This window comes from Typha latifolia, chromosome 9 (genome assembly GCF_019914945.1).
Source record: "Typha latifolia isolate L0001 chromosome 9, TyphaL0001v2, whole genome shotgun sequence".
NCBI lineage: Eukaryota > Viridiplantae > Streptophyta > Magnoliopsida > Poales > Typhaceae > Typha > Typha latifolia.
Genome location: NC_133094.1, coordinates 3,170,695 through 3,195,831, shown reverse-complemented (window position 1 = coordinate 3,195,831; position 25,137 = coordinate 3,170,695). Strand labels below are relative to the sequence as shown.

The 25,137-nt window shown below is 35.0% G+C and overlaps 3 protein-coding genes across 8 annotated transcripts; all 3 read right to left on the bottom strand.

Moving 5' to 3' along the window:
* Positions 1–554: 554 nt before the first annotated feature.
* LOC140794972 (uncharacterized) lies at positions 555–9,217 on the bottom strand. Of its 3 annotated transcripts, none has more exons than XM_073147277.1 (14): positions 9,060–9,217; positions 8,883–8,944; positions 7,581–7,996; positions 7,188–7,434; positions 6,446–6,558; positions 6,235–6,314; positions 5,897–6,038; positions 5,710–5,790; positions 4,304–4,408; positions 4,054–4,236; positions 3,029–3,121; positions 1,187–1,326; positions 1,044–1,110; positions 555–945 (listed from the first exon to the last, which is right to left on the bottom strand). In XM_073147277.1, the coding sequence occupies exons 3-14, from the start codon at positions 7,971–7,973 to the stop codon at positions 826–828; spliced, it is 1,764 nt and encodes a 587-aa protein (XP_073003378.1). In that variant the 5' UTR covers positions 7,974–7,996; positions 8,883–8,944; positions 9,060–9,217; the 3' UTR covers positions 555–825. The 3 variants fall into 3 exon arrangements, with proteins under 3 accessions (XP_073003378.1, XP_073003377.1, XP_073003376.1); XM_073147276.1 differs by having other exon boundaries at positions 8,883–8,941; positions 9,060–9,200; XM_073147275.1 differs by lacking the exon at positions 8,883–8,944 and having other exon boundaries at positions 9,060–9,181.
* A 2,338-nt stretch (positions 9,218–11,555) lies between these two features.
* Positions 11,556–16,189, bottom strand: LOC140795517 (nudix hydrolase 2-like). Of its 4 annotated transcripts, none has more exons than XM_073148128.1 (9): positions 15,890–16,189; positions 14,812–15,023; positions 14,527–14,592; positions 14,152–14,289; positions 13,580–13,657; positions 13,427–13,477; positions 13,285–13,319; positions 12,404–12,512; positions 11,556–11,944 (listed from the first exon to the last, which is right to left on the bottom strand). In XM_073148128.1, the coding sequence occupies exons 2-9, from the start codon at positions 14,995–14,997 to the stop codon at positions 11,753–11,755; spliced, it is 855 nt and encodes a 284-aa protein (XP_073004229.1). In that variant the 5' UTR covers positions 14,998–15,023; positions 15,890–16,189; the 3' UTR covers positions 11,556–11,752. The 4 variants fall into 4 exon arrangements, with proteins under 4 accessions (XP_073004229.1, XP_073004230.1, XP_073004231.1 ...); XM_073148129.1 differs by having other exon boundaries at positions 14,812–15,029; positions 15,890–16,187; XM_073148130.1 differs by lacking the exon at positions 13,580–13,657.
* A 1,526-nt stretch (positions 16,190–17,715) lies between these two features.
* Positions 17,716–23,811, bottom strand: LOC140794599 (uncharacterized protein At4g37920). The gene is made up of 6 exons (XM_073146694.1): positions 23,493–23,811; positions 22,182–22,459; positions 21,797–21,962; positions 20,943–21,187; positions 18,571–18,758; positions 17,716–18,390 (listed from the first exon to the last, which is right to left on the bottom strand). The coding sequence occupies exons 1-6, from the start codon at positions 23,695–23,697 to the stop codon at positions 18,192–18,194; spliced, it is 1,281 nt and encodes a 426-aa protein (XP_073002795.1). The 5' UTR covers positions 23,698–23,811; the 3' UTR covers positions 17,716–18,191.
* Between the last annotated feature and the right edge of the window lie 1,326 nt (positions 23,812–25,137).

The following is a 25,137-nucleotide window of genomic DNA, read 5'->3' as shown; positions in this document are numbered from 1 at the left end:
AATTGCGATTAATGCTTCAACTTGCAGCACATATATAGGAACATAATCTTGAGCTTTACAAACGTATTATATTCGACTGAAGTATACAAAGATTGTCAGATGTATAAAAATTAATAAAGGGAAAAAAAACAATTAACATCATAATCGTCTGAATTTAATATGACAAGTAGTGAAAGCTCGCCTAATCTGGTATTCTGGCCATGGTTTTGAAGCCATCTGGTGTTAAAGAATTGTCTTGAGAATTATTATATCCAAAAGGTTGGAGCTCACGTAGCGTGAATCATATTTTTCTCAGACAACCATCAAACTGGCATCCCATTGTAAACGTCTCCTGCCACATATTCGATATATCACGCATTTCAATTAACTGGGGAGACTAGCTCTGTGGATACCAATTACATGGCCCCTGACATGGATACTTTTGTGTGTGAGTTTAAGAGTCGAATTCTTTGATCTCCCAAGTAGAAAGAACCCAGTGGCTCAATAACAGTGAATGGCATATGAATCATAGTTCAACTATAAAATAGTTTTTTGCTGATCAACAAATTACGTCATTCTAGGAGAAAAACTTCTTTCTGCAATGAAGACTTCAACAAAGTAGTAACTACAAACATTATCTAATTACACGCGGTTCCAGATAACATCTAAAACACATCATCTTAAATTTCTCTAGACTGCTTCCATTTATACAGATGAAAATACGAATCCTTCAAGTTTGCGATTCAGATTGGAGCTACAAAGATTTAGTTCATCAGCAAACTGCGCAGCTTTGCAAAAATGGACTTGAGAGGGATCTGAAGCACTAAAAGCTAGAGAAAAAGTTGTTTAGCTTGACATCATGACTTGGTCACATGCCTGCAGTGCTTGGCTTGCAAAGAATCTAACGTCCACATCTGGATCCTCACTGAGCTCAACCAGACAAGGTTTAATTGTCCTCTCCACCACCTGCAGTAAAGATATTTCAGACAGGATTTTATGATTTTAAAAAAGATAACTGGAAAAGGGACACTAACACAAGCATCAGCACTATATCCTTGACTTACAGATTGATCAAGTATGGGTACAAGAGACTGCAAAACTTTCGCCACATTGAACTTAATGTTGGGAACCCTGGAGACGTCAAAGATTCTAAGGCAAGATACTAAACCAGTAATCATATATTGCCTTGATATATGTCAGTGCTCACCTGTCCTTTGAGGAAGCAATGACCACAGGGAGCAACTTTTGGCATGTAATATCAGCACCCATGACAGGTGATAATAAGGATATTGCGTGCAGAATGGTCATACGGTATAAATAATGTGGATTGTTGATTTTGTCCAACACCTATAAAAGGAATAACCAACAGAATCTTTAATGTTATATTTCCAAAAAATAATCATGCCTTCTTTTACTCTGTTCTTCAATTTTGCACTATTAGCTGATATCATGCAATTATTGTAAGTAGAATGATTGGGCAGCATGAAAAACTTCCAGAAGTTGGCAAATGGAAGTATGAAACCAGCCACACACTAAGGTAAAAAGAATGCAAAGAAAGAGGCTCTCCTCTGCTATAAATTTCAGAATATTTTTTGAGGTCATATCATCATTCTTGCCAGCATTGATGATCATTAATGCTCCCACTTCAACCACCACAACACACACAGGCACACAGAGAAAAGGAAAATTTGGGATGTTTCTTAGTTTACTATGGAAGTTATCCCCAAAAAGATAGTAAAATCCTGGTAGGTGTTATCTCAAATTACCCATACCATTGCTGACAAAGATCTGCATATTGGATATGAACACAGCTAGTGCAGTGAATATTGCTTAACAACTCAAAAGGAGCTAGCACGTAAAGAGCCAAGGCTTGGTAGCTACTTGAGATGTCGGCAGACTGCAGTTCACTACAATCCATCAACATAAGGAGTCAAGATTCTTAATGTCATAAGAGGCAGCCAATGCACCTAATACAATAGAAACGGCCTAAAACCTCGATGTTCATGAGCTTTTCCTAGAAAATTATCAAATTCAGAAGTCCTACAAAGCTAATCTATCTCCAATCTAAATAGCATAGTTGTCATCAGCAAAACTTGCTTATCTCTATGCATAATAACTGTAGTATAAGTTTCTAAACTGAACTAATATTGATTTAAAGCTAGAATGAATTCTTCAAACACTATACTTGGATAGTTGGATGTTCCTGAATGATTTGATAACTTTCAGAATTTGATCCATAAGTTTAAATATACCAAAAAATATATATGCATGAATTTTCCTAGAACATTGTCAAATTCTTCAAAGCTTATCATCTCCAATCTAAATAGCATAGTTGTCATCAGCAAAACTTGTTTATCTCTATGCATAATAACTGTTGACTAAGTTTCTAACGTGAACTGATATCGAATTAAAGCTAGAATGAATTCTTCAAACACTATACTTGGAAAGTTGGATGTTCCTGAATGAAACTTTCAGAATTCGATCCATAAGTTTAAACATACCAAAAACTATATATGCATGACCTTTTCCTAGAACAACATTGCCAAATTCTTCAAAGCTAATCTATCTCCAATCTAAATAGCATAGTTGTCATCAGCAAAATTTGCTTATCTCTATACATAATAACTGTAATATAGGTTTCTAAACAGAACTGATATTCAATTAAAGCTAGCATGAATTCTTCAAACACTATACTTGAATAGTTGGATGTTCCTGGATGAATTGATAACTGTCTGAATTCGATACAGAAGTTTCAATATACCAAAAACTATATATGAAGCATTACCATCATTAAAGATCGATGTAGCAAATCCGTGTGGATGAGAAAAGACCACAAAGAGAAGGATAAAAACCTTGTAGAATGCAAGGACACATTAGTGGAACAACAAATGTGAACCACCCTTCATCAAAATAAATCCTCTAATAATTGGAAGTCCTATAAATCTAGCTAATGCTATGCTCACATGTCATCAAAAGCCTCAGAAACAAATGCCATTATATGGATTTTCTAGCACTACTAAAATAAAGTGGAAGAATTAGAAATGAGAACCTGCGGAATTATATGCTGCATCGCCCATTCTGGGCCAAACTCTTCAGCTAGGCGCTTCAAGTTATTAGCAGCTGCATCTCGAATAGAGAAAACCTGAAAATAATTCTTTATTGTGGTTAGCTTATATAAATCTTTCCATTTCAGCACTTCAAAGGCTAGATGAATCGGGAAAAAAAAGATTGCATCTGCCATGAGGATATGACTTGCTACTCTGCAAAATTTATGAATTAGTTAATTTAAAATAAAGTGCAAATTTCGTGGATGTATATACGCGAGGACCCACCAATCCCAGCTTCACAGCCCAGACACTTACAAACATGCAAAGTCCAATCCAAACATACCCTAAATACATATTTCCCATTTACAGCCTGCAAGATGTTCATGAAGGCATCAAACTTGTGGCATAATTTCATAAGCACATTTAGGCAATCTTGGCCAACCTTAACGAACCAAACATAAAGTAAATTTTAATCTTACATTAGCAGCAATCTACATTTGATTGCGCAAAGTTTACTGAGGATAGTGGAAGGGAAAAAAGGATTTTTGGTTGTCATCCTACATGGAAGAAGTACATTATCTATCTGTGCATGACAGGATCTACCTAGAGAAAGATGGATAATAATAAGGTTTAAAAAAAAATCTCACCTCACAGTAAAGGATGTAGGCCTAAATCATATTCTTTGGACGTTATGCAACTAGGAAACTAATGAAACAAGGTTAGTTGGGGTCTACAAAGTCATATTGACCAGGGCGTAATTTGTCTGATTGCTAGGGGGAAGACCATAACCCTTCTTTACCCTAGTGTTATCTTCAACAAGGGCCAAAGGGTTTCTAGAAGTATGATTGTCGCGAGCATATTAATAGGTAATGACAGCAATATGTCACCACAAAGATTGAAACAAAAATTTCTGTCCAAGGCAAGAAAGAAAAGGGTGAATCAAAATGAATGTTTAGTGAGTACCTTTCTGCTAATAGTTGTATTGATTGTATTGATTGTCTTAAATCATTATAGAACATTAGCATACCTTATCTTCCAACCATTGCATGCAGAGGGCGCCCAGTTTATCATCAAAAAACCTAACGCCTAACTGACTAGCCAGCAAAGGAATGTACTCAATTATGGCCAGACGAACTCTCCAATGTCTATCCTCGGCAAGTTCCACAATAGCAGGTAGTAATGATTGTGACAATAAATCAATTCCAATAACCTGGAAGATGAGCAATATTAGCTGGCAATCACATTAATTTGCAATAAAATCTCTTTAAAATACTTACCTGATTAACTTGATCAAGTTTGCTTATTATATTGAGTCGAACATCAGGAAACTCATCCTTTAGTAAAGATAGAAAAATTGGAAGAAGTTGCTCAATAGTAGCATCCTACAAAAGGTGGAAGAAACAACAACAAACAAATTGTGAGCAGGGAGTGGAAAATACAACCGTAACAACAACAAAATGGTGAGCCTACCGCCAGCGAGCTGACAACAAAAAATAAGAACCATTTGCAGATCATACAAGTTAGCAGGACATGCATTTATACCAAACTGATGCTCAAGTCTCTTTGCATCATTAATTATTTCTATTTTTTTTCTTCAAAATGAATAATTCATAAAGGTAAACTAATTAATTGTCCATGCTTCATCACAAAATTGCTGCAAACAGGATGATCCAATCATATGTAAGTAAATGAAATTCAATAGATAGCTTCAGTACATTCTGCTGCAAAATGTTGATAATATGGAGCTTATCAAGATTTTCCTAAGCTAATATATAAGTCCATGCATGCATGAATGAGAATTACTTACTCAGTAAATAAAAATTAAATGTATGTATATACTTTCACTAATAACATTTGCAGAGGATTTGACCTACAATACATCAGGTAAGAAGCTCAGAGACAATCTTATGAGATAGTACCAATAGTAAATAGTAACCACAAATTAGTGCTTGTTATGATTGGTATTATTGGGATCACAGAGAAATTCACATTTCAGTCTAACAGCAAAGCTTTGAAAAATCTAGAACTAACACCACAAGAATAAACAAACTTCTTTTTATTAAAATCTGGAATAGATATAGAAAAATCAGATAAAATAATTATCTCTCAACAAACAAACAAATAGCTGATTCAGATAAAATTTCTGGAAAAAGAAAACATCTTCAACCATCCTTTTTTGTGATAAATGAAGATAGATGTAACATGAGTAACAATTCTATCTTTATGATAAGAACATCTGAAACTCTTATGTGTGCACATCAATGACTAAGCAAAATAACTCTAGCTGTTGAAATATCATTTTCTAACATGTTCAACATCAGTTGGAAACCCACATAAAATAACCTAGCATGGCAAAGGAAAAGGAAAATTTGAATTGAGATGAATGTCTATCAAGGGAAATTAAAATCAGCTAACAAATTCAGCAAATTACAAGAAAATAAGTTTCCCATTAGTCATATTTCAGGATCAGCTAGGTGTGTTCTCAAGATCTAACAAGAAATTGTGAACTCTAAACAAAAAATGAAGAAAAGATTATATCATATTCATTTGAATTCAGGGCGAACATACAAACAACAAAGAGGAACAATCTTTATTAATTCAGACAAATGAAATAGAACATTTTCCATTAGGTTTTGGTTAACATGAAAACATTAAAGCATGCAAGTTGTTCATAACGTCATACCTTCTCCAAGACTGGAGCCATGCCCATGATAACTGAAGCCAAAGCTGAACGAACATGTTGTGAAGAATCTGATGACAACTCCTATGGGTAGCATTGAATTTAATGAATTTCACAGAGAAGGGAAGGAAGAAAACCAGTCACATAGTCAGAATATCAGCATAATCCTCATAATGTTTAGCATAGATACCTTCACACAAGGAAGAATGTGCTGGATTGCAAGTTGTGGGCTCAAGATCCGGCAAAACTTTGTAACCTTTCCTGCAGATGCTATGCGCACTTCAGCCTCATTATCTCGAAGAAGCCGAACATATGCAGGAACCAAATCCGTCCTAAATATAATAGATATAATATGAGAGGAGAATTTGTGTCAAAGATGATTAATAATTTCACCTATAGAACACAGGCTCAATCCTATGTATCCGCACATCATACTTTTAGAAGTATTGGCGCTCTCAAGAAAGCAAATAAAAGGTAAGAAAAGATATTTAGCAGATAAAAGGTAAGAAAAGATATTAAAAGTACTACCTCGTAGGTTCTGGGCCAACAGCTTCACAAAGCTCATATAATTGATTTGCGACCATATAGCGAACACGCCAGGATTTATCCTATTGAACATATGTACGAACAAGTGACTATGATACAAAGTAAATATCAGTATCAACAATTCACTTCATACTAGAATAGACATTTCTATCCAAACTGAATAGATTACTTACTCAAAAGCTGGGAGCCATACCTGCGAGAAATTAACAATGACTGGAAGAATATGTGCTACACAATCCTGGGGTTCCAATAACTTCCCAAGAGCTGCACAACCCTCAACAGCCAGTAGGCGCACTGAATCTTGATCTGAAATAGGAAACTTAACGAAATTAACAATGCAGTGGCATAGTAGATAGTGGACACTGTGGAAGAAAAGTGAACAGAAGGACCACAATCGGAAAAATCCAAGAAATGAGAGCTCAAGAAAATGAAATAACACATAACTTAAATTAACAAATAAAGTACCAATTTCTCAGCCAAAAGGAAGGCAATAGTAATACTGTCAAAATCAAGAGCATTGATAAATGAGGGAACCAAACCAGTCAGTTCTTTACATGATTATTTAACGAATAATGTGAAAAAACCCTAATAATATAACACAACAAAAAAATTATCTAACCGCAAGTATTCCACTATTCTTTCCAAATTTTATCAAGAAAGACTCCTACAATTATAGCACAATTTAAGGAAGTAGCACTGTAGGAGCAACTGTCAAACGAAGCTTAAATTACTAATCACTAACAAATAACATAAGATCCTAATACAAAGGATAAAAGCAGTAATTCAAGTAGAACAATGTATAATGTCAGACGGGACTCAGCATTTTAACTCTTAAGGTGGAACCATCTTAAGATCAAACAATGTGCATAAAACACCGGCACGAAATCCAGCAATCAGAAAATAAGAAACTAATATAAAGAACTGATCACAAATACCATCTTGCGTTAGATCATCAAATATTGACATGATCTCAGTCTTCAAATAGTTTGGCTCAACTGTAGCAGCAAATTTTCCTAGATTTGATGCAGCAGCTCTTCTCACCATAGGCATGTCGTCTTGGCACAGCTGGCTATAACTGGCCCTTAATTCAGTCTTCAGGTGGTCAGGTGCACTAGGATAGGCAATATGGAAAAGACCACAGGAAGACACTCTAGCTGTAAACCACTCACCAACTGCTAATCTCTGAGAAAAGGATAATAGCATGGAAAAGCAAACACGGATTAAACAAAGTAACCTCGAAGATGGTAAGCAAGTAAAACAAAGTAATTGGATCCAAAAGAAGTACTAGAGCTAGTTGATATAAAGTCATACTACACGACTATCCTTACCTTTACTAGAGGAACAAACCAATCTACTAGATCGCTTTCCTTCATTTGTGCTCCAATTCGACATAATGATTCAACTGCCTTGTCTCTTACACAAGTTTCCTCTACAGCACACAATGTCTCCAGAGGCGGGAGCAGAACATGAGCATGTTCCACGCCTCCAACATATGGAATAAATACACCCAACTCTTCCGCCATTGCAAGGAGTACCTCATCATCGTCATCATTGTTTTCACTAAGAAAAGGAATTAGTTCTTTCCTGGTTCTTTCCTCACCAAGTGCACGTGCAATGGTAGAAAGTCTTCGGATAGAGTTTAGGCGCAGCTGAATGTCTTCATTCTTCAACTCATCTATCAGTACTGCTATTGGATAGAGTGGCTCATCAATCATAGCCATTATCTTTCACAATTTCCTTACAGCTGCACCATGGAAAAACAAAAGATCAGGCTTATGCATCCAGGAAATTAGCAATATAGATATGCATACTATTAACTAGTCATGCATCTGTAATTCAAGAGTCAAAGAACCTTCCATAAATGCATTTTGTAAATAAGCAACAAAAACAGCATGAAGCAACATGGTCTAAGATTTGTACTGCAAATAATTCTTCATTCTTGTGAGGTAAGGTCTAGCCTGTCCCTAACCTTTCGTGTTGGAGTCTAATTGAAAGGCTAGACCTTATATTCCCAAATTTTAACTTGATGTACTTGAGTTTTCTGAGAGATTCTTAGGGCTAAAAGGGTAGGGTATATTTTCCAGGACCTACATCTTGCCAAATTAAAGTTTGGGTTTACCCACCCAATTTAAACTCATCTAAGATAAGATTCGTTCCAAAGAAAGAAAGTCAATACAATAAATGGTTTGAAGTTTCGGTTTTCAATTTTGACCGAAAAGAACAAAGATTTCAGCCGAACTGATTTGTTTCAACTAAGACACTAAAAGCGGTCTGAAACAAAGGTTGAAACCAGCAATCTTGCTGGTTTTGGCCTTGCGTAAGGAAATCATTCTGAGAATATACTGCGTTTACAAATTTAATCATCTGTGCACATAGAGCGCCAGTACAGCTGCCAGATCCAAAATTTACGATCCGAATAGACGAAAGAATCACATCAGGTCCAAACTTTCACCAACAACGCAACAAAAAAAAATCCCAAATTCGGGATCTGAGTCTGCTCCACGACCCTATAGTCCTTCGATTCCTCAATCCGTAAACATCAATGCCGCACGCGAACACATCAAATGCGACCCAAACCCTAACTCAAGTGACCAAACAAGGAGAACCCCAGAGGAAGAAACGAAACAGACCCAATTCTTCAGCAAAGATAGATCCCGAGAAAGAGAACCGATTCTTGCGGGATAAAGAACTACTGTAAAAGAAGAAAGACGAGATCAACAAGATGCAAGCGACAGATCAATAAAGCGAAATGGAGAGAGAGCAAGCGAGAGAGAGAGAGAGAGTCGAAGAGAGATCAGGAGCCTTACCCTGGTTGACGAAAGCTTTCCTTGACGCCGTTGGCAGTGACGAAATTCGGAGGAGTGGAGAGGCGAGACCGGAGGGCGTATCTTGGAGCTTGGGCTAAATATATTTCGCTTCGAAAATGGCCAAAGAGCAAAGCTCTCGCCTTTTATTATTCCGAGAGAGAGAGAGAGAGAGAGGTCGGATTTGGATTTAATCGGATCCGCTATCATCTCGGATATTGTTTTCTTTTCTTTTTGTTACTTATCTCTGACCCTAATTGAGTTTTTTTCCCTTTTAAGTTTACATAATTGCTAATGGAAACTTTTTAAGATATCATAATAGCTACTACAACAATTCTTCAACATTTCTGACGTGATCCAGGCATAATCGAGGTGGAGATTAGGTTTATTGGGTCTAATATATTTATCGTAGTATTAGTTTATTAATTTGATAGAACTTCTAGTCTCAGGCTCATGCGATTAAATGCGCTGTGGGAGCATCCCAACAAGAGAGAAATAAAACATTAGAACGTCTCTGTCCACGCCAATTCCCTTTGATCAAATAGGATGCCATTCTCTTTCTCATTTACTAAAAAAATTAATAAATTTCAGTAACAACTATTAAATTTTAATGGTAATTATATAAAAAATCTTTAATTATGGACCAGGTTAAACCCTCTTTAATAATAAGATCTATTTCTTGAGTATCACGATATATAAACCCAAAAACTCGGTCAATTTTCTTAGATCATGATATTATAAATTGAAAAACTAGGTCAATTATGAAAAAATAGACCATGGCATGATATGTCTTATACTATATGAAAATTTTAGTGGAACCAAATCCATGCCCTCCTCCTATCATGAGAGATAAGAAGACAACTAACGTAATGCGGCGATTTCATACTATCTTTTTTTAATAATAATTTCCATAATCTTGCTCGTGCAAATTTCTTGTTTACTAAAAGTTATTTTTTAAAAAAAGAAGAAAATATTTCATATCCCTGAAAAATATCCTCTCATCAGCATCTCCTAAGGGTAAAAAAACTAAATCTGATACATTTATGCACTATGTATATATGGCGAGAGAGAGAGAGAGAGAGAGAGAGAGAGAGAGGTGTCTATTCGTATTTAGTGTGTTAGTCTTTAATTTGAAGGCATAATTATGTACAGCATAACCACCTTAGTTACTTATATTAGAACCTTCAATCAACAATCACTGCTTGATATGTTTGCATGTTGGGCATACAACATCACTATGTGGAATTATCTAACAAATTTATTCACTGCTATAGAAAAATACATAGGAGATCACTTGAAACAAGGACAAGATATGGATCCTCAAATGCCAGTTACTTGACACAGCCATCATCATCTTGTAACAAAAGTAGGCTCAAAACCGAGAAGAAGAAAAGAGAAGTGAGAACTTGGTAGTAGCAGTGGAGCAGCAATGGAGGTGAAGCTGAGTAGTTGTAGTATGGAAGGTAACCCTGTGGAACCTGTGGAGGTGCATAATAAGGCTGTGGAGGTAAATATGGGCAGCACTGCACTACGATAGATGGCGGGCATAGCGATGGAACCATCGGCGGTGACGGCTCTCCGTAAGGTGAGAATGGAGGTGGTGGTGGTAGTGGTGGTGGTGGTGCAACTTTAGGATAGCATGTATCTTGGCATTGAGTTGGAGATGTGCTATTGTCACTTGGTAACTCCTCTGCTACTGCAACACTTGTAATGGAGATGGAGAGGCAAAGGATCAAGAGAAGTATTTGGAGTGGAAGAAGAGAATACACCATTGCTGGTCCTGTCACCTGTGGTCAAGAAGGGAGAAGAGAGAGAGATAAGATGGTTATGAGAATTGTTGTCATAAAGAGAGTAGTTATGAAGGAAGAGTGAGGTGGGTATCTGTCAACCTTTTAGTATGTGCTTGAGTCATCCACCTTGTCATAGACACATGCACTCTGCCACATGGAATGACAGGTGTTGTGTCTAAGTTTCACACCATCTTGATGATTTCGAGTATTATTTGGAGTTAATAGCATAGTAAAATCTACTGTGATCACAGTTCATGTTATAATCTCAATAACAATGAGAAGAGTAATGAATATGGCATTGAGAAAAATTAGCTGTTCTTATGACAGTGGTGTAAATCATCAATTGTAAATAAGGATAAAGGCTTACATCTCATTCCATGAGCACTAGCAAATCATAAATTACATCAAGAGATGGCAATTGGATTTGGCTATACAGTTAAATAATGAGAAAAAAAAATAACAGACTTCGAATTAAAAGTAATCAGGCAGAATGATGCAACTAACATTTAAATCACATGAAGTGGAGAACGCAAGTAGCATAGTTTTGATGTTAAGTAGAATGATGCAACTGACACAGATTAAACATAGTGCTTAGAATTTAATAATGAAATACTTATGTTTAAATACAGAAAGGTATAACCTGGTCTGGGAATTTGTTTTGAAGTAGAATAATGCAACTGAGAGTAAGTTACATTAATAACCGTAATCATCTCCAGAATAATGTATAGTACTCAATGCATTGCAGTGTCTGAATTTACAGTGAATTACGACGCAAGGATTGAGCTTATACACTGATCAGCAAAGATGGAATAGGGTGGATATTAACGAATCAAATGATACAATAGAATATTGTGGATTTATGATATCAAGAGAGAATCAACTGTTCTCATGCATGTCAGCAGCTTTTTACTGCTGATTCAGGTCCCTTCTGTTTAAATAAAGAAAATGCTGTGCATCAGAGAATCCTGACTTTATACTGATTGGTGAAAATCCAGCATAACTCCCGTCAACTTTGGCCAAGCTAACTTCAACAATATACTTCAAAAGCTCATGCTTTTGGACAAAAGGTTGCGCTAGAAATTCCTCAATTGGCATCCACTGCATGTAAAAAGTAAGCCATTCAATAGTGTCTTATGATGATATCCTAAATATAGGTGAATTGACATCATTATCTTTTGGAGATTGTGAATGCCAACATTTATGTACATGGAACCATGCATGCAACTAAAAAGGGCATCCAGTGCAGAAACACTGCAACTGAGTGGTGCAAGGTGGACAAGATGTATACATTCTTGAAGAGGTTGTTTTCTCAAGTGAAGCCTGAGGCATCAGGGTTTTGTCGCAAGTCTTACCAGCACAATAAGTGAATACTTCATACAATTGCATCTTAGCTAAAAGAAAATACTAATATCTGATCTGGATGTGGAGATTGTATGAAAGATGAATTAAATAGCTCAGTCAAGTTGCTCGATAGCTCTCGAGTCTCCACAACTATATTTGTTGTTTCTGTATAATACAAAAAAAAAATATGAATCTTTGCAAATCTACTTGAAGTACCTGTGCTGCTTCAATTTCTATCTCTTGCTTGTGAATCTCAAATGATAGGGGCCGTAACATGCACACAAAGAACAAATCCGATTTCTGAAAGAATGACATGTGGCTCTGCCTGCATATTAATACTCATCAAGAAATTAGCATGATTTTATCTTATATAAAACACTGCATGATAGCTTTAGAATACTTGCAAGCAAAGAGCACCAGAACTATCATCGGCAACTGGAAAAGGTGAAAATGCACATTATGCAATCCCATGAAAGGCAAATCAGAGCTCAATATAATGGAATAGGGATATCGTTTCTGAGAGGTATCGAATCCATTTCCAAAGTGAGCAGGACATATATATATATATATAAAGCAGTAACCATTTTCCATATCCCATAATAAAACTAGTTATCAAGTTCTCACTTCTCATAGTTGTTATAGCCAAGAAACCAAGAATATAAGACTAGGTACTGGGTACAGTTTTTTCAGTCATCTACAGAATATAGTATATACAGCATGACCTGAATAAGAGGATATTTATTATCATGTACAGCTTCAGTCGTTATCATACTAGACATCCCCTTTTCCATTGTTTTCTTGAACTAGTTCATTATTAGTGGTTGCTTATGCTAGATATGAAGATACGAGATGTTTACAACAATGACCACCAAGATGTAGCAATCAGTTCCTCGTCAAAGTTAGTTTTATCATTATTTACCAATTCCATAAGTTGCAGATATTGAGAATATCTTTAGTAGTAGGGAACTGTATACAAACCACAGGTTATAGAATAGACCATGGATGAGTATATTCTCTGGCGTAGGTGATGTGCAAGTAGTGATATTGAGAGTTCAAGAGAGTAACTGATAAAGCAGATGAAATTTAAGAAAGCCTACCTGAATGCAAGAACTTCAACAAATTCAGTGTCTATCTGAGACATGACCAACATAAAACCATTTCAGGATGAGCATATTGTGGTTGAAAATCTGGTATTGCTGAATTCTATATATAAACTATTATTTCGGAAACAATTCATACCCCTGTCTCTTCTTTTACTTCTCTTACAGCTCCAGCATGTATATCTTCACCCTACAAGCAGAATGATTTCATGAATGGACTAGAGAAAGTAAAAAAATTTAAAGAATCTGGAAAGTTGTAATATCTTTCTCTAACTATAGTAGAAAGTATTACTGGGTCGACAACTCCTGTTGGAAATTTCCATATGCCTAAGCCCCGAAGTCTACCGCTCTTCTCTTGAACAACCAATACCTAACAAAGAAAATGGAATTTCTATATATAGAACTATAATTAGTCAAACACCAGAAACATATTGAACATACAGATCTGATGAAATATGCATATCCAAATCTTTATTTAGAACATGTGGTCAGTTACGTTTTAGAAGGCCCTCAAAAGAATTAACAATTCCCAGAAACAGCTTGACCCTTATAGACATTGATAAAACAATTACTGCCTCAAGAAAATCAGGCTCTAGCAAGGTGCATAACTGAAAGAGCTTTTACCCCTTTAGTGCAGCTTAGGTCATGCAACCCAGGAGCAATCTCAGACACAGGAATTATCTAGGTGAAGGAGATTTATGCTAACTTCTTTAGTCATCTAAAGAGAAAATCCCAAGTTGACAAGGGAAATAACTGTAACATCATTCATATTAATGAATAATATGCAAGGAAACTTGAGAGAGAGAGAGAGAGAGAGAGAGAGAGAGAGAGAGAGAGAGAGAGGACAATCCACCTACGCAGTACCTCTCTCCTTTCATTCATCACGAAGGCACCAACACCCACTCGGTGAGTAGCATTGCAAGGTATTGTGTTTTCAGTATCAGGAATCCAATAGACAAGCATCAAGTAACTTCGCTCTGCATGATGATACCAAAATCCTTCCTGAACCAAATTAAAGTTTGCAACTAATTCAGGAATTAATGGTTTAGAAGAAACAAAGAAGAAGAAAAAAAACAGGACACTAGGGCAGTCATACAAAAGAAAATAGAGTAATCCTTGTTAAGACTCGAGAAGCCATCAAAATAGTGCTGTTCTGAATTATTACTTAGCTCATAAGGCAAAGGAATGGCAAATTAATTGGAATGTCAATTAATGTATCAAATGCTAAAAAAATTATACCTCGACAGCAGGTTGAACAAGATTAGAGAGATTGATTGGCAATTTTATCCAGACACCTTTTATTCCCTGAAAATTTGATAAACAGACTAAAGATATCTTTCAAATATGACATAATGGATATGACAATGAGAAATGTAGTATGGAATTCTTAAGTATATCTGAAATAAAAGTTCATACCAATGAATAATTATTAATCTTGAAATTCACTAGAGAAGCTAACAATGCAAAAGTTGTTTTAAAAAGTAGCTAAGTTCATTAAACACCTCCAAAGCCAGGAAAGCTCACCTTCTTCTTCCAATTTGATAAAGACGCTCGTAAGGAAGAAGAAAAAGTTTGAGAATCCATTGGGGTTTCCAATTCAACAATAACACCTCCATGGTCGTCGTTAATAGCAGGTAGCAGCTCAACATCCTTCCCATTCTCGCTAAGCAGGGAAGTAACAACCAACAATGGTTTGGCTGAGTCTGACATGACTATTGTATAACTGGTTTGTATATCTATTACTTCGAACAAATAATTCCAAAAGAAAAGGTAATACTGTATTAGAACTAAGGAAAGAGGCATATCTGTATGTAAATATGCTCAAAGTATATAGTAAAATCAACTACAAACATGACCAGTCCAGATGCAGACTACAAAACTGGATGGAAATCTTTAAAATTACCGTGTCCAGATACAGCTAGTTTCTATAATTTTGGAAATGTTCACTCAAAACAAATTCAGGATGCAGAGAAAGCATATTACAGTGGATGTAAATCGTGCATCTAATTGAAGTATACTCATGCTGGACCTTGAAATGACAGTTCCATGTCATTCCAAGTATGCATTGTATATGATTACCTAGCAGAACGAAGCTATAATACTTTGCTAGAGAAATCTAGAACCGGCAAATCTTTAATGTTATACTCTTCATGCCTGGAGGTCGCTCCACTTCAGGGTAATTGGAATGAGGACAGAATCTTAAGGGCCAAAGAAAGGAGGAGACTTGCGTTAGGTAGATTTTACAGCCAGGAAAAGACTTTCGACTCACTAGATAGAGATGAGCGGGGAAAAAAAGATTTTACCCATATGACCAACTCCAAGTAGTTGGCATTAAAGGCTCTGTGTTAAAGATAAACTTAAAGAACTCAACCAAACACTACCAAGCTAGCTTCTTTTCCTCCCTCTCCAGTTAAAAGTTGCAACTTTTCCCGATCTTCCAAGCCAAAATATCAAAACTTTAGCATGAAACTCTAAATCTTCACCGACGAGTAAATTGCTTCAAGAACTCGAAACATCAAAATTTTCCGCCAAACCAGATCCAATTCAAGCAATTAATAAAAAAGAAAGACGCGTAAATTCTTTCAACAACTCAAACTACTACCTCTGGTAGTTTCAGCAGCGAAGTGGGTCAATCCGAGGTTGGAAAGCTCTCGAGAACAAGCGTCTAAGGCCTCAATCCTTAATAGCAGAGGCGGATGGCGACGTAACCCTAACCCTGACTCTACCCTGCTGATCTCCTCGTCATTCTCCGCTTTGGGGGCCGACGTTACCAAATATTACGTAGCAGAGCTCTCTCTCTCTCTCTCTCTCTCTCTCTCTCTCTCTCTCGCTATATCTCTTGCTTTTATTCGTCCACTATTTTTGTGTATTCTTGCATGAAAGCAACCGAGGTAAAAGAAAGGCCACACATTGGCCTGCTTGGTTGATAATAAATAAGAGTAAACCAAGTCGCAAAAAGTATCTAAAATTTATTAGTATTTAATAAAAATTACAAGTGTTTGATAAAAAAACTAAATAATTATTATAATTCATGATCATATGCAGTATATAATTAGGAGGAAGTGAAATGAGAAATTTTTTGGAATGTAAGATAGATAGTATGAGAGAAATGAGCTCATTCTTCTTCTTTATTTCTTTTCATTTATTTTTTTTTCAGAAAGTTATCACTATTTTTATCTGATGTATAATTCATCTCAAAATTTAAACATTAAATTAAGTGAGTGACAGGTGACAAGACTGCTCCCATGAAGGTGTGAACAAAACTCAGGATGACAATTTTTAATCACAAGTATCAACCTCAGACCTTTGGTTGATATTTTTTCAGAGGTTTTAGTGATAAATTCTTTAATTTATCTTGCTGACAATGTAAAGCTTTTTATCTTTATTCAAAGAAAGAAATTAAAAAAATAAGTTAAGCATAAAATAATAACTTAATTTTCTTTATCCACAAGTCAGGAGAGAGATATTAGATAGTTAATGGATCAAACATCAGCAATAGTTCAAGATCTAAGAGTGAATAATCTTTTTATAATAAGAGAGAGAGAGAGAGAGAGAAGCACTTGGAACTACATCTCTCCATTTAGATGTGAACAACATTGGTTAAGGGAGGCAGGCCAACTTTATATCTATCAGGAGGTCAACCTGATAGCAAATCACCATATTCAATGTCTCACCTTCCAGCTTGATCTGTGTGGATGCATGACAGGATTGAGATGTCAGTGTGGAGAAAAACAATGAGTTGCAAAGCTAGTTTGAAAAGGTTTAGGGTTCTTGCTTGTCAATTTTATAAGAATATGCTCTACTTTTCTCTCTGAGAATGAACTGCTCTAATCTTTCTCTTGGCAAACTGCTATTATTTAACAATATCTTACTGTATCCTGGCATATTTATGTGGACAGGAAACTATGCTAAGAATGACTTCAAATCTCTAAGCAGCCACAATTTAGTAGAAAACAATGGCCACCATTGACCAAGTTGTTTTGCTTTCATAAAGGTTCAAGGATGTCAATTCATCAAAAATCTATGACTCAAATTTTAGGTTGTTTTTTTTAAATACCAAACTAGCTCTATTTTAAAATTTATTTACTAAAATAGATAGCACATAAACTTAAATATTAAAAAATGTATATATTTTAAAGTAAAAATCTTTCTAAGCTAAGGAATATAAAATATTATTTAAAGAGATTAACATTTTACTTAAAAAGAATGCTAATCTTATCAGCTTAAACCTACAGTATAATAAACCTATTTTAATATTTGAATTTGGATGTTATTTATATTAATAATTAAATAATGAAATATATCTATTTCAATCAACAACTCTGTACATATTCTGATAGGTTTCAACTCTCAAACCATTCAAGACACCAACTCGTAGATGCTCATTTTAATAAATCATACGGCATCATGTGAAATGACACATAACTATATAATGATCGTGTAGTATTGAGCCATTTATCACAGAACAACAGTATGACCTCAGAAAGCCACATCCAAAAGAACTTCCATACTAGTATTTATGCAAATAAAGGTTAGATAGGTCACACGAAAATTACATGGCACAGAGTTAAAGTGGGGATTATGAATTGTAGCTAGAAGGGTGTCCACTTCTTTCTCTGTGGGTAACAGCAACATCTTCTAGATCTTATGAAGAATTGGAGATACTGGTATCATAATCTTTATCACTCCAGTCTACTATGTTAGTGTCAAGATGTATGACGTGAAGAGCTGAAGCATCTTTCGTCTTGCCTCCAGCAGCACGATTGGTGCAAAATTTTGTGTCACTATCACGCTTTCAGAACTCTTTCGATGAGAATCAAACATGTAACTCACCATTCAACTGCGAGGTGGATCAACAAAATAAAATTTGCCAACTGACAGTACAGCAGCAGTAGTAATTGGTTTCATTCTTTAGGCTCTGGGTCTTCATCTTGTGCATGCATCTTCAAGTACTCTTCCTCGATTGTTTCCTTTAGAATATTTAGCCTTTGGATAACCACGGGATCGCTCATCTTCCGGGCCTCCAGCAAGTCAGTCTCTTCTTTATTCAGATGGTATGAATCAAGCATGATTTTAATCCATTTATGGAGCTCCTTAGGAGTCCTGCAGCAAAAGGCACACTATAATATAAAGTACCTTTTCTCATATAAATATGCACAAAAAAGCACTAGGAAAGCTACTATAAAGTTTAAATGACGTCAGTAAAGAGCAATCTAAGTTCAAAGGACATATTCCAGTTAAAAGGACTATTATAGTCAATGATATTCAAGAGAAGATGCTTACGTATATAAAGCATCGGCATCCTTGGTTTCATGTCCATCTCCTGGAGAGAAAGCAGTAGCTAGTGCAGAGAATCGCTGCTCAGGATCCGTGATGTTCAACAAGTACTTGAGAAGCTTTATCTCTGATGGTGCAATGCTTCTGAGGCTTTTCTTTGTTGTTTTGTAGATTTGATGCATTATGTTTTTAACCTACAGAAAATTATGTTTATTAGGTATAACTAAAGGTTTCTTGATGTCAAGTAATGTAAAGTAAGTGAGTTAGATAAGATTAGTAACTAATCAATTCAATGAACAGATTAATCAAATTTTGAATTTATCACCTTTAGTGGGTCACTTCACTCATTATACACAATAGTAAAACAGAGCAAATATGGAAGCTAAGTCATCATTCATAGAAACTTATGCTGGTTTATTTATTGGTAAAAAGGGTAAAAAGAATTTTCAGAAAGAAACAAGTATTGTTATATCAGAGTTTCCACACGGCAGAAATTTATTGAACAACAAATTATTAACAAGCTGGTACCCAGTGAGTAGAGTTAAATTTCATCACCCATGCATTCTGTAACGAAAATTCAAATCAGTATGGAATTGTTCATATCATATCATCTAAGGCATATGCCCTATGAAGTGCCTAACTTAGCAGGTCAGTGAAAATGCAACTAGTTTCTACTTTGTGCAGTTATTATAAGTTCAACACCTTATTATAAGGGTCATTGGTCTCACCAGTATTATGTGATAAAATAATTTCTATTTGAGAAGAAAAGAAGTAGAAGGTCCAAGTATTGAACAAGGGGATCTGCTCATTATCTGTAGTCACTAGACATGGTAACACTTAAGTAGACTCCGTGCCTCACATATACCTCATACCAAGAATATGAAAATACAGTGTAGCTTATAATGCCCTACTATACTGTCAAATGACAAGGCCCTCTTTGTGCATAAACAACTGATTTAAGCTCCCAGTAAGAGGTTGTAGTACTAACTCCCGTTTAACCAAATTATATGAATGGTGGAATCGCATCCAAATCCATAGAGGCAATATGCTCTCTCCTAGAAGATTAAGAGGTTACATTGATACACTATTTTGACAATGACCACAATTCATTCAACACAAACAAACTATCTTCTTCAGTATGACCAATCTAGTATGATTGCGTAGTGCCACTTCTTAGTTTTGAGCAAACATTTCATATTGAAATACAGGTAGGAGAAAACATGAGCGCAGTTGCAGTTTCCCACTACATGAAACAGCCATAATATGCAGAAGAAATCAAATCGGATCTATATTAGGCAGGTCAAAGAAAAAACTAGCATGCTTTTGCCAATTATGGAGAACTAGTAAAGGGTCAACGAGTGGTAACAAGGACCACAAAACAAGGGTTTTGAATATTATTTTCTTATGAGTTATGATAATAGAAATTAATTAGATGAGTCACAGGACATCAGAAGAATGGTGATGATATAAACTATGAAGCATATACAAGATGTAGAAGAATAATACGAAAATGAAGAACCAACTGTAAGAAAATAGTATAGACTAGAAGTAGTCAAAACATGCAATCCTGTTGGTTCTCTCAACAGGGTGAGAAGATGGCCCCAATTATAAAGTTACATATTCAAATACCTATACCTCTTTTTTCAATTATATGGGATAGAGTAGAGTATGGCTCAAGCTTGAGAAGGTTCACATAATGCTTACTAGACTTTAAAACCTACTCTCAAACAGACACAACAATCTAGAAATTTCGGTCAAAAAGCTGATCAAGGAAAATCAATTGGGGAAGGGCTTATCATAGATCTATTAGGCCGGCTCTGTTGGGTAGAATTAGCTACTCACCTGGATAGCAGCTTTGACACACAATCAATGGGAGGATCTCCAAAGATCCTCCAGAGATGAAGAGAGCCAAAGAAAATGAGAAATATGACAGATTTAACCATTGGGACTTGTTATCTTTGATTTCATATATAGAGAGCCAGACAAAATAAAATCACTTAAGTACCAAAGGTAATAAACCATAATATCTTTCCCACAGTATAGCTACTATTGTGCCTCCCTCTAACTTAACTCAAAATAAAATATGACAGCTTCACTGATAATATTTGCCTGTGAAATCTGACAGAGCATATGATGTACTTTTTCCTTTTCCACTTTGTTCCGCTAATGAAGAAACATTAGCCATCATTTTCCATAAAAAGCGAGCACCTATACTTGTCTGCAAGCTTTTCTATATAATATAAACATATTCCGGTGAAAAAAAAATATAATTTATGAACTGTGAGACAACCTCAAAATGCATGCCGCTGGATTATCACCTCCATGAAAAAGGTGGAAAAAGAAAGAAAAAGAGGAAACCAAGAATTTTTAATTCTAACCTCATTTTTCATGGTTGTAGACTCTTTTGCAGCAGCCCAAGCTCTGTTTATAAGAAGAACTAAGGATGAATCAAGTTCCTTCGCCTTAGCCAGGCTCTCTATCTTTTCACATGCATCATCTAATGAAGGTGAGTTCAGTATATCATCAAACTTTGACTGAGCAGCATCTAATGTCTCCAATTGTTCCAATGCAGAGTCATATGCACGGACTGCAGACAAGCACTTAGCTCCAAGTCTGATAATTGCTGTTAAAAAAGAAAACCCTCATAATTGCTGTTTAAAAAGAAACTCTTCATAAACCATTCAAAATTGAGTTACATAAAGTATGATCATGCTTGTCACCAAAAAGTAGATCCAAAAAATGCAGAGAGCTATGGATCACCATATATGTTAAGACTAATTGTTATCTGGTGATTCATTAATAAGAAAAAAAAAATTCATATGAAAGGAGAACACTGACTATGTACATTGTATTAACCTTAAGAAAATAGGTTGACAAAGGAACACTTCTTAAAGATGGTCATAGTTGTGACTTCATGGATTTTGCTCTGGGTAGAAAAGAAAAGAGACAATCTTTATGCCTTTGGAAATCGTAATTTGCATTTACAACTATACATTCATATATGCATTTATATGTGTGTACACAATATATGTATGAATATAAGGGAATTTTCTCACTGTTGGGAAAATAAGCATTTGAAATTGGCCTCCCGAAGATAAACTGCAAAATTTCCCAGTCTAGTAAATCTTCTTAATCCCATCTTGTAAGAAAATTAAGTTCTAAATTTGAGAACATTAGTATAACCTTCTAGTTTAATCAACAATATTGATCTTTGCACAGACAGATGGATTACCATCTCGATCATCCAGATTGTCATAAGTATCTGAAAGTACATTAAGATGGCGAAAAAATTCTGCTGTGAAGTCCTTCCGCCTTGTTGCAACAACGGCATTGATATCCATGGGACTTTCTTGGACCTCCTTGAGAAGTTCCATATGCATCTCTATTTCATCATCTATCTGCAAAACCCAAAGACAAAATCCCATAGCACAAAATATGAGGGAATATTAGAATAACCCTATGCAAGTCACTGAATCTAGTTGTTCAGATTCTAAGACTTGGTGAGACAACATTCTAACAGAAAGGACAAGAAAAAATGGGGATGTCAACACGGATGTTCAAATGTCCCTTGAAGCAAAGAGCACGTTACAAGGACCAGAAAGTAAATAGAATTATACCTTCTTTACTCTTCTAGCAAGTTCAACCAGCTTTTGCTTCACTGCTATATCTTTCTCAGTATCTGCGCGTACTTGACACCTACTAAAGAAATTGTCTTTATACTTCTTCCAATCATCTCTAAACACTAATATTTTCCTCCAATCCTTTGTTTGGGGTTTTTCATTCATGAAGAACTCAATCATCTTATCACAGAATTGGATCATTGTATACCCTTTTGCAACTTCAACTTTAGCTTGCTCCTCCACATTAGCAACAGTTGTGTTACTTGTCATGCAACCTACATCAAGAAGTCATTAATGACACAAAACTCGTAAAACTAAATCAATAATTGAAGAAATGAAAGAACAATAATGAGATAGAGATAAATTGTCCATTCATTACTCAACAAAAGGCACATGAGTACTTGAAAAAAAAAAATAGTAGAAAGACAAATTTGGAGACTATCATTAGTGAAGGAGCTATAAAAAGGATATACAATAACAAAAGAAAGTGAATTCTTCCTATATACTTTAATATATATTAGATGTCCTTCTAACAACTGTATGGTGACCCAAATGGTCAAAACATCAACGACTTGGGGCACCAACCAATTCAAATATCCTGGCCAAGATGGAAATTTATGATCAATATGTGATATTTTTTCAAACTCGTTCTGAAGTGGACGAGAGCACTTTTCATGCGGAAGATAAAAAAAGCATAAAAATGTAATGAAGTAAGATACTAAGATATTAATATTAATGGTAAAAGATGTATAATTCAAAGTATGAAACACACAAGCTTATGCAATATAGCATTTTCGTTCGTTTTTTCTTTTCCTTCCCTTCTTGAAGAAATCTTGCATAAAATTATTCCGTAGGAACATGAGCATGATAGGAAGGAAAGAAGAATTGGATAAACACAGCAACGAGTTTCTATGGAAACATGGAACTCAAGGCAAATAAATGGGAAAAGAAAAAATATACGGTAATTGACAAACAAAATTCCAACAGTTTTCCAATACCCACGAACTGAACAACAAAGAACAATTGCGAGACATTCAACTACAGGGCATGAAACAAGATAAGAAATAAAGCTCAATCCATCAAATCTTTCTACATTTCCCCTGAAACCCACATGTCCGAACATAAGAAAAACCAAAATTAAACTACTAATGACCCACAAAAGAAAAAGAAATCCAAGTTACCAACTTGGCCCTCAGTTCACTCAAAAGAATCACCAACAGAGCACAGCAACGCAATTAATCAACAAAATAATAGGCAAAAAAAGAGAAGATTCTGAGACAAGAAGTAGGTGGCAGAAACACTGCTTACATGGACGGATGATAAATGAGCGCGAACCCAACTGAGCTCGCCTTCCTCTAGCATTAATGGAACGATAGGTGCAGAGGAGGAGAGGAGAAAGAGAAAGAGATGAAGTGCTCGAAATTGGAGAAAGGTTGCTGTTATCTCCAAGAGAGGATATTGGAGGAAGAACAGCGAGAGATTTGGTTGTCAAAAAGGGAACTTGGATAGCCATGCGAGACAGACCGAGGTAGAGATGGAGTGAGGGTCTGAGTCTGAGGGAGGGAGAGGGAGAAGAGAGGTAGTATCAACTGTGCTTGGGCTTTGGGCTTTGAGCTTATATCTTTCTACTGTATGATGCTGAGCCCATAATAGACTCATATCATCAAGAAGAGAATACTAATGAATTATGAATCTTTTAGATATATATTTTTTATATATAAATATATATTAGTTAAATTTTATATAAAAGTAAGTCATGTAATAAGTTATGTACATAATTTTATCATAGATAGATAGTTTAATAAACTTATGCACATTGTAAGTAAGATTTCTATTACAAATAACATACTTATTTATAATTAGTAATCAAATATAAATTCTTGCATAAATTTATTTAATATATGAGTAAAGTTATTGATGTACTTAATTCATATAGTTATTTTTTAAAAAAATTTATAGAAAAAATAAAGTGAGACCTATATAATATAACTTTATGGGAAAAATAATAATCTAAAACTACATAATTGTAGAAAACTAATCAAAGTTGGCTAGAGCTCAATAAAACCTTATTTATATTTATTATTTGTCAATACATAGATATTATAAATGATAAATACATTTTAATTTGATTATATGTTTGATTTAATTATATTAAGTATGGATAATCTAATATTTAACTCAATTTTTTAGATTCAAGTCAAAGTTTGAAACCACCTTGATTAAGATTTGAATAGACTTAGAATTTGCTTATCTAGCTACTCGATTCAAACTAGACTCAAATTAAATTTAATCAATTTAGGCTTGATACTTTAAATTAGGCTTAAAATTAATTTCAATATGAACAAAAAATGAGCTAGTTTACACCCATCTATTATTATTCAATTCCCACATTGCAATGCACATTGAAACTGGATGCTTTAGTTTATATGGGAACAAATGGGGGCAATGTCAGGTCCAATAAGCAAAAGAGCTTTTATGTTGATAGGATAAGATGCTTGTAATTTTCTAAGATGGTAATTTTCTTGCTAAAATATAATTAGACTCTTAGAGATTCTATCTCGAGAATATAATATATTTACTATCAAATCTTTAGTGACCTTACTTTCAAAGAATTTTGGGGACCAATTATCAACCCAAAGATCAAGAAAATAATTTGAAATAAATAATGCTGCATAAAGAAAGAAAGATATAAGAGTAAGATTCTTATTATTATTCTCTTTTATAGGCTTTCTTCCTTTTTATTTTAATGAGTTTTAGAGATGAAATATGTTTCTTTTTTTTTAATAAAGCTGTTTTTCTAAAGAATAAAAATTATTCTTACTAATGACATTTGAAAGGATTTTAAATAAAAGATAAAATTTGCTCTTCGGAAAAATTTATTTGATCGAGTCTATTGAATAGAATTTCTGATAGAATTCCTGGAACACTATTTTTCGAAGAAAAAAATATCTAT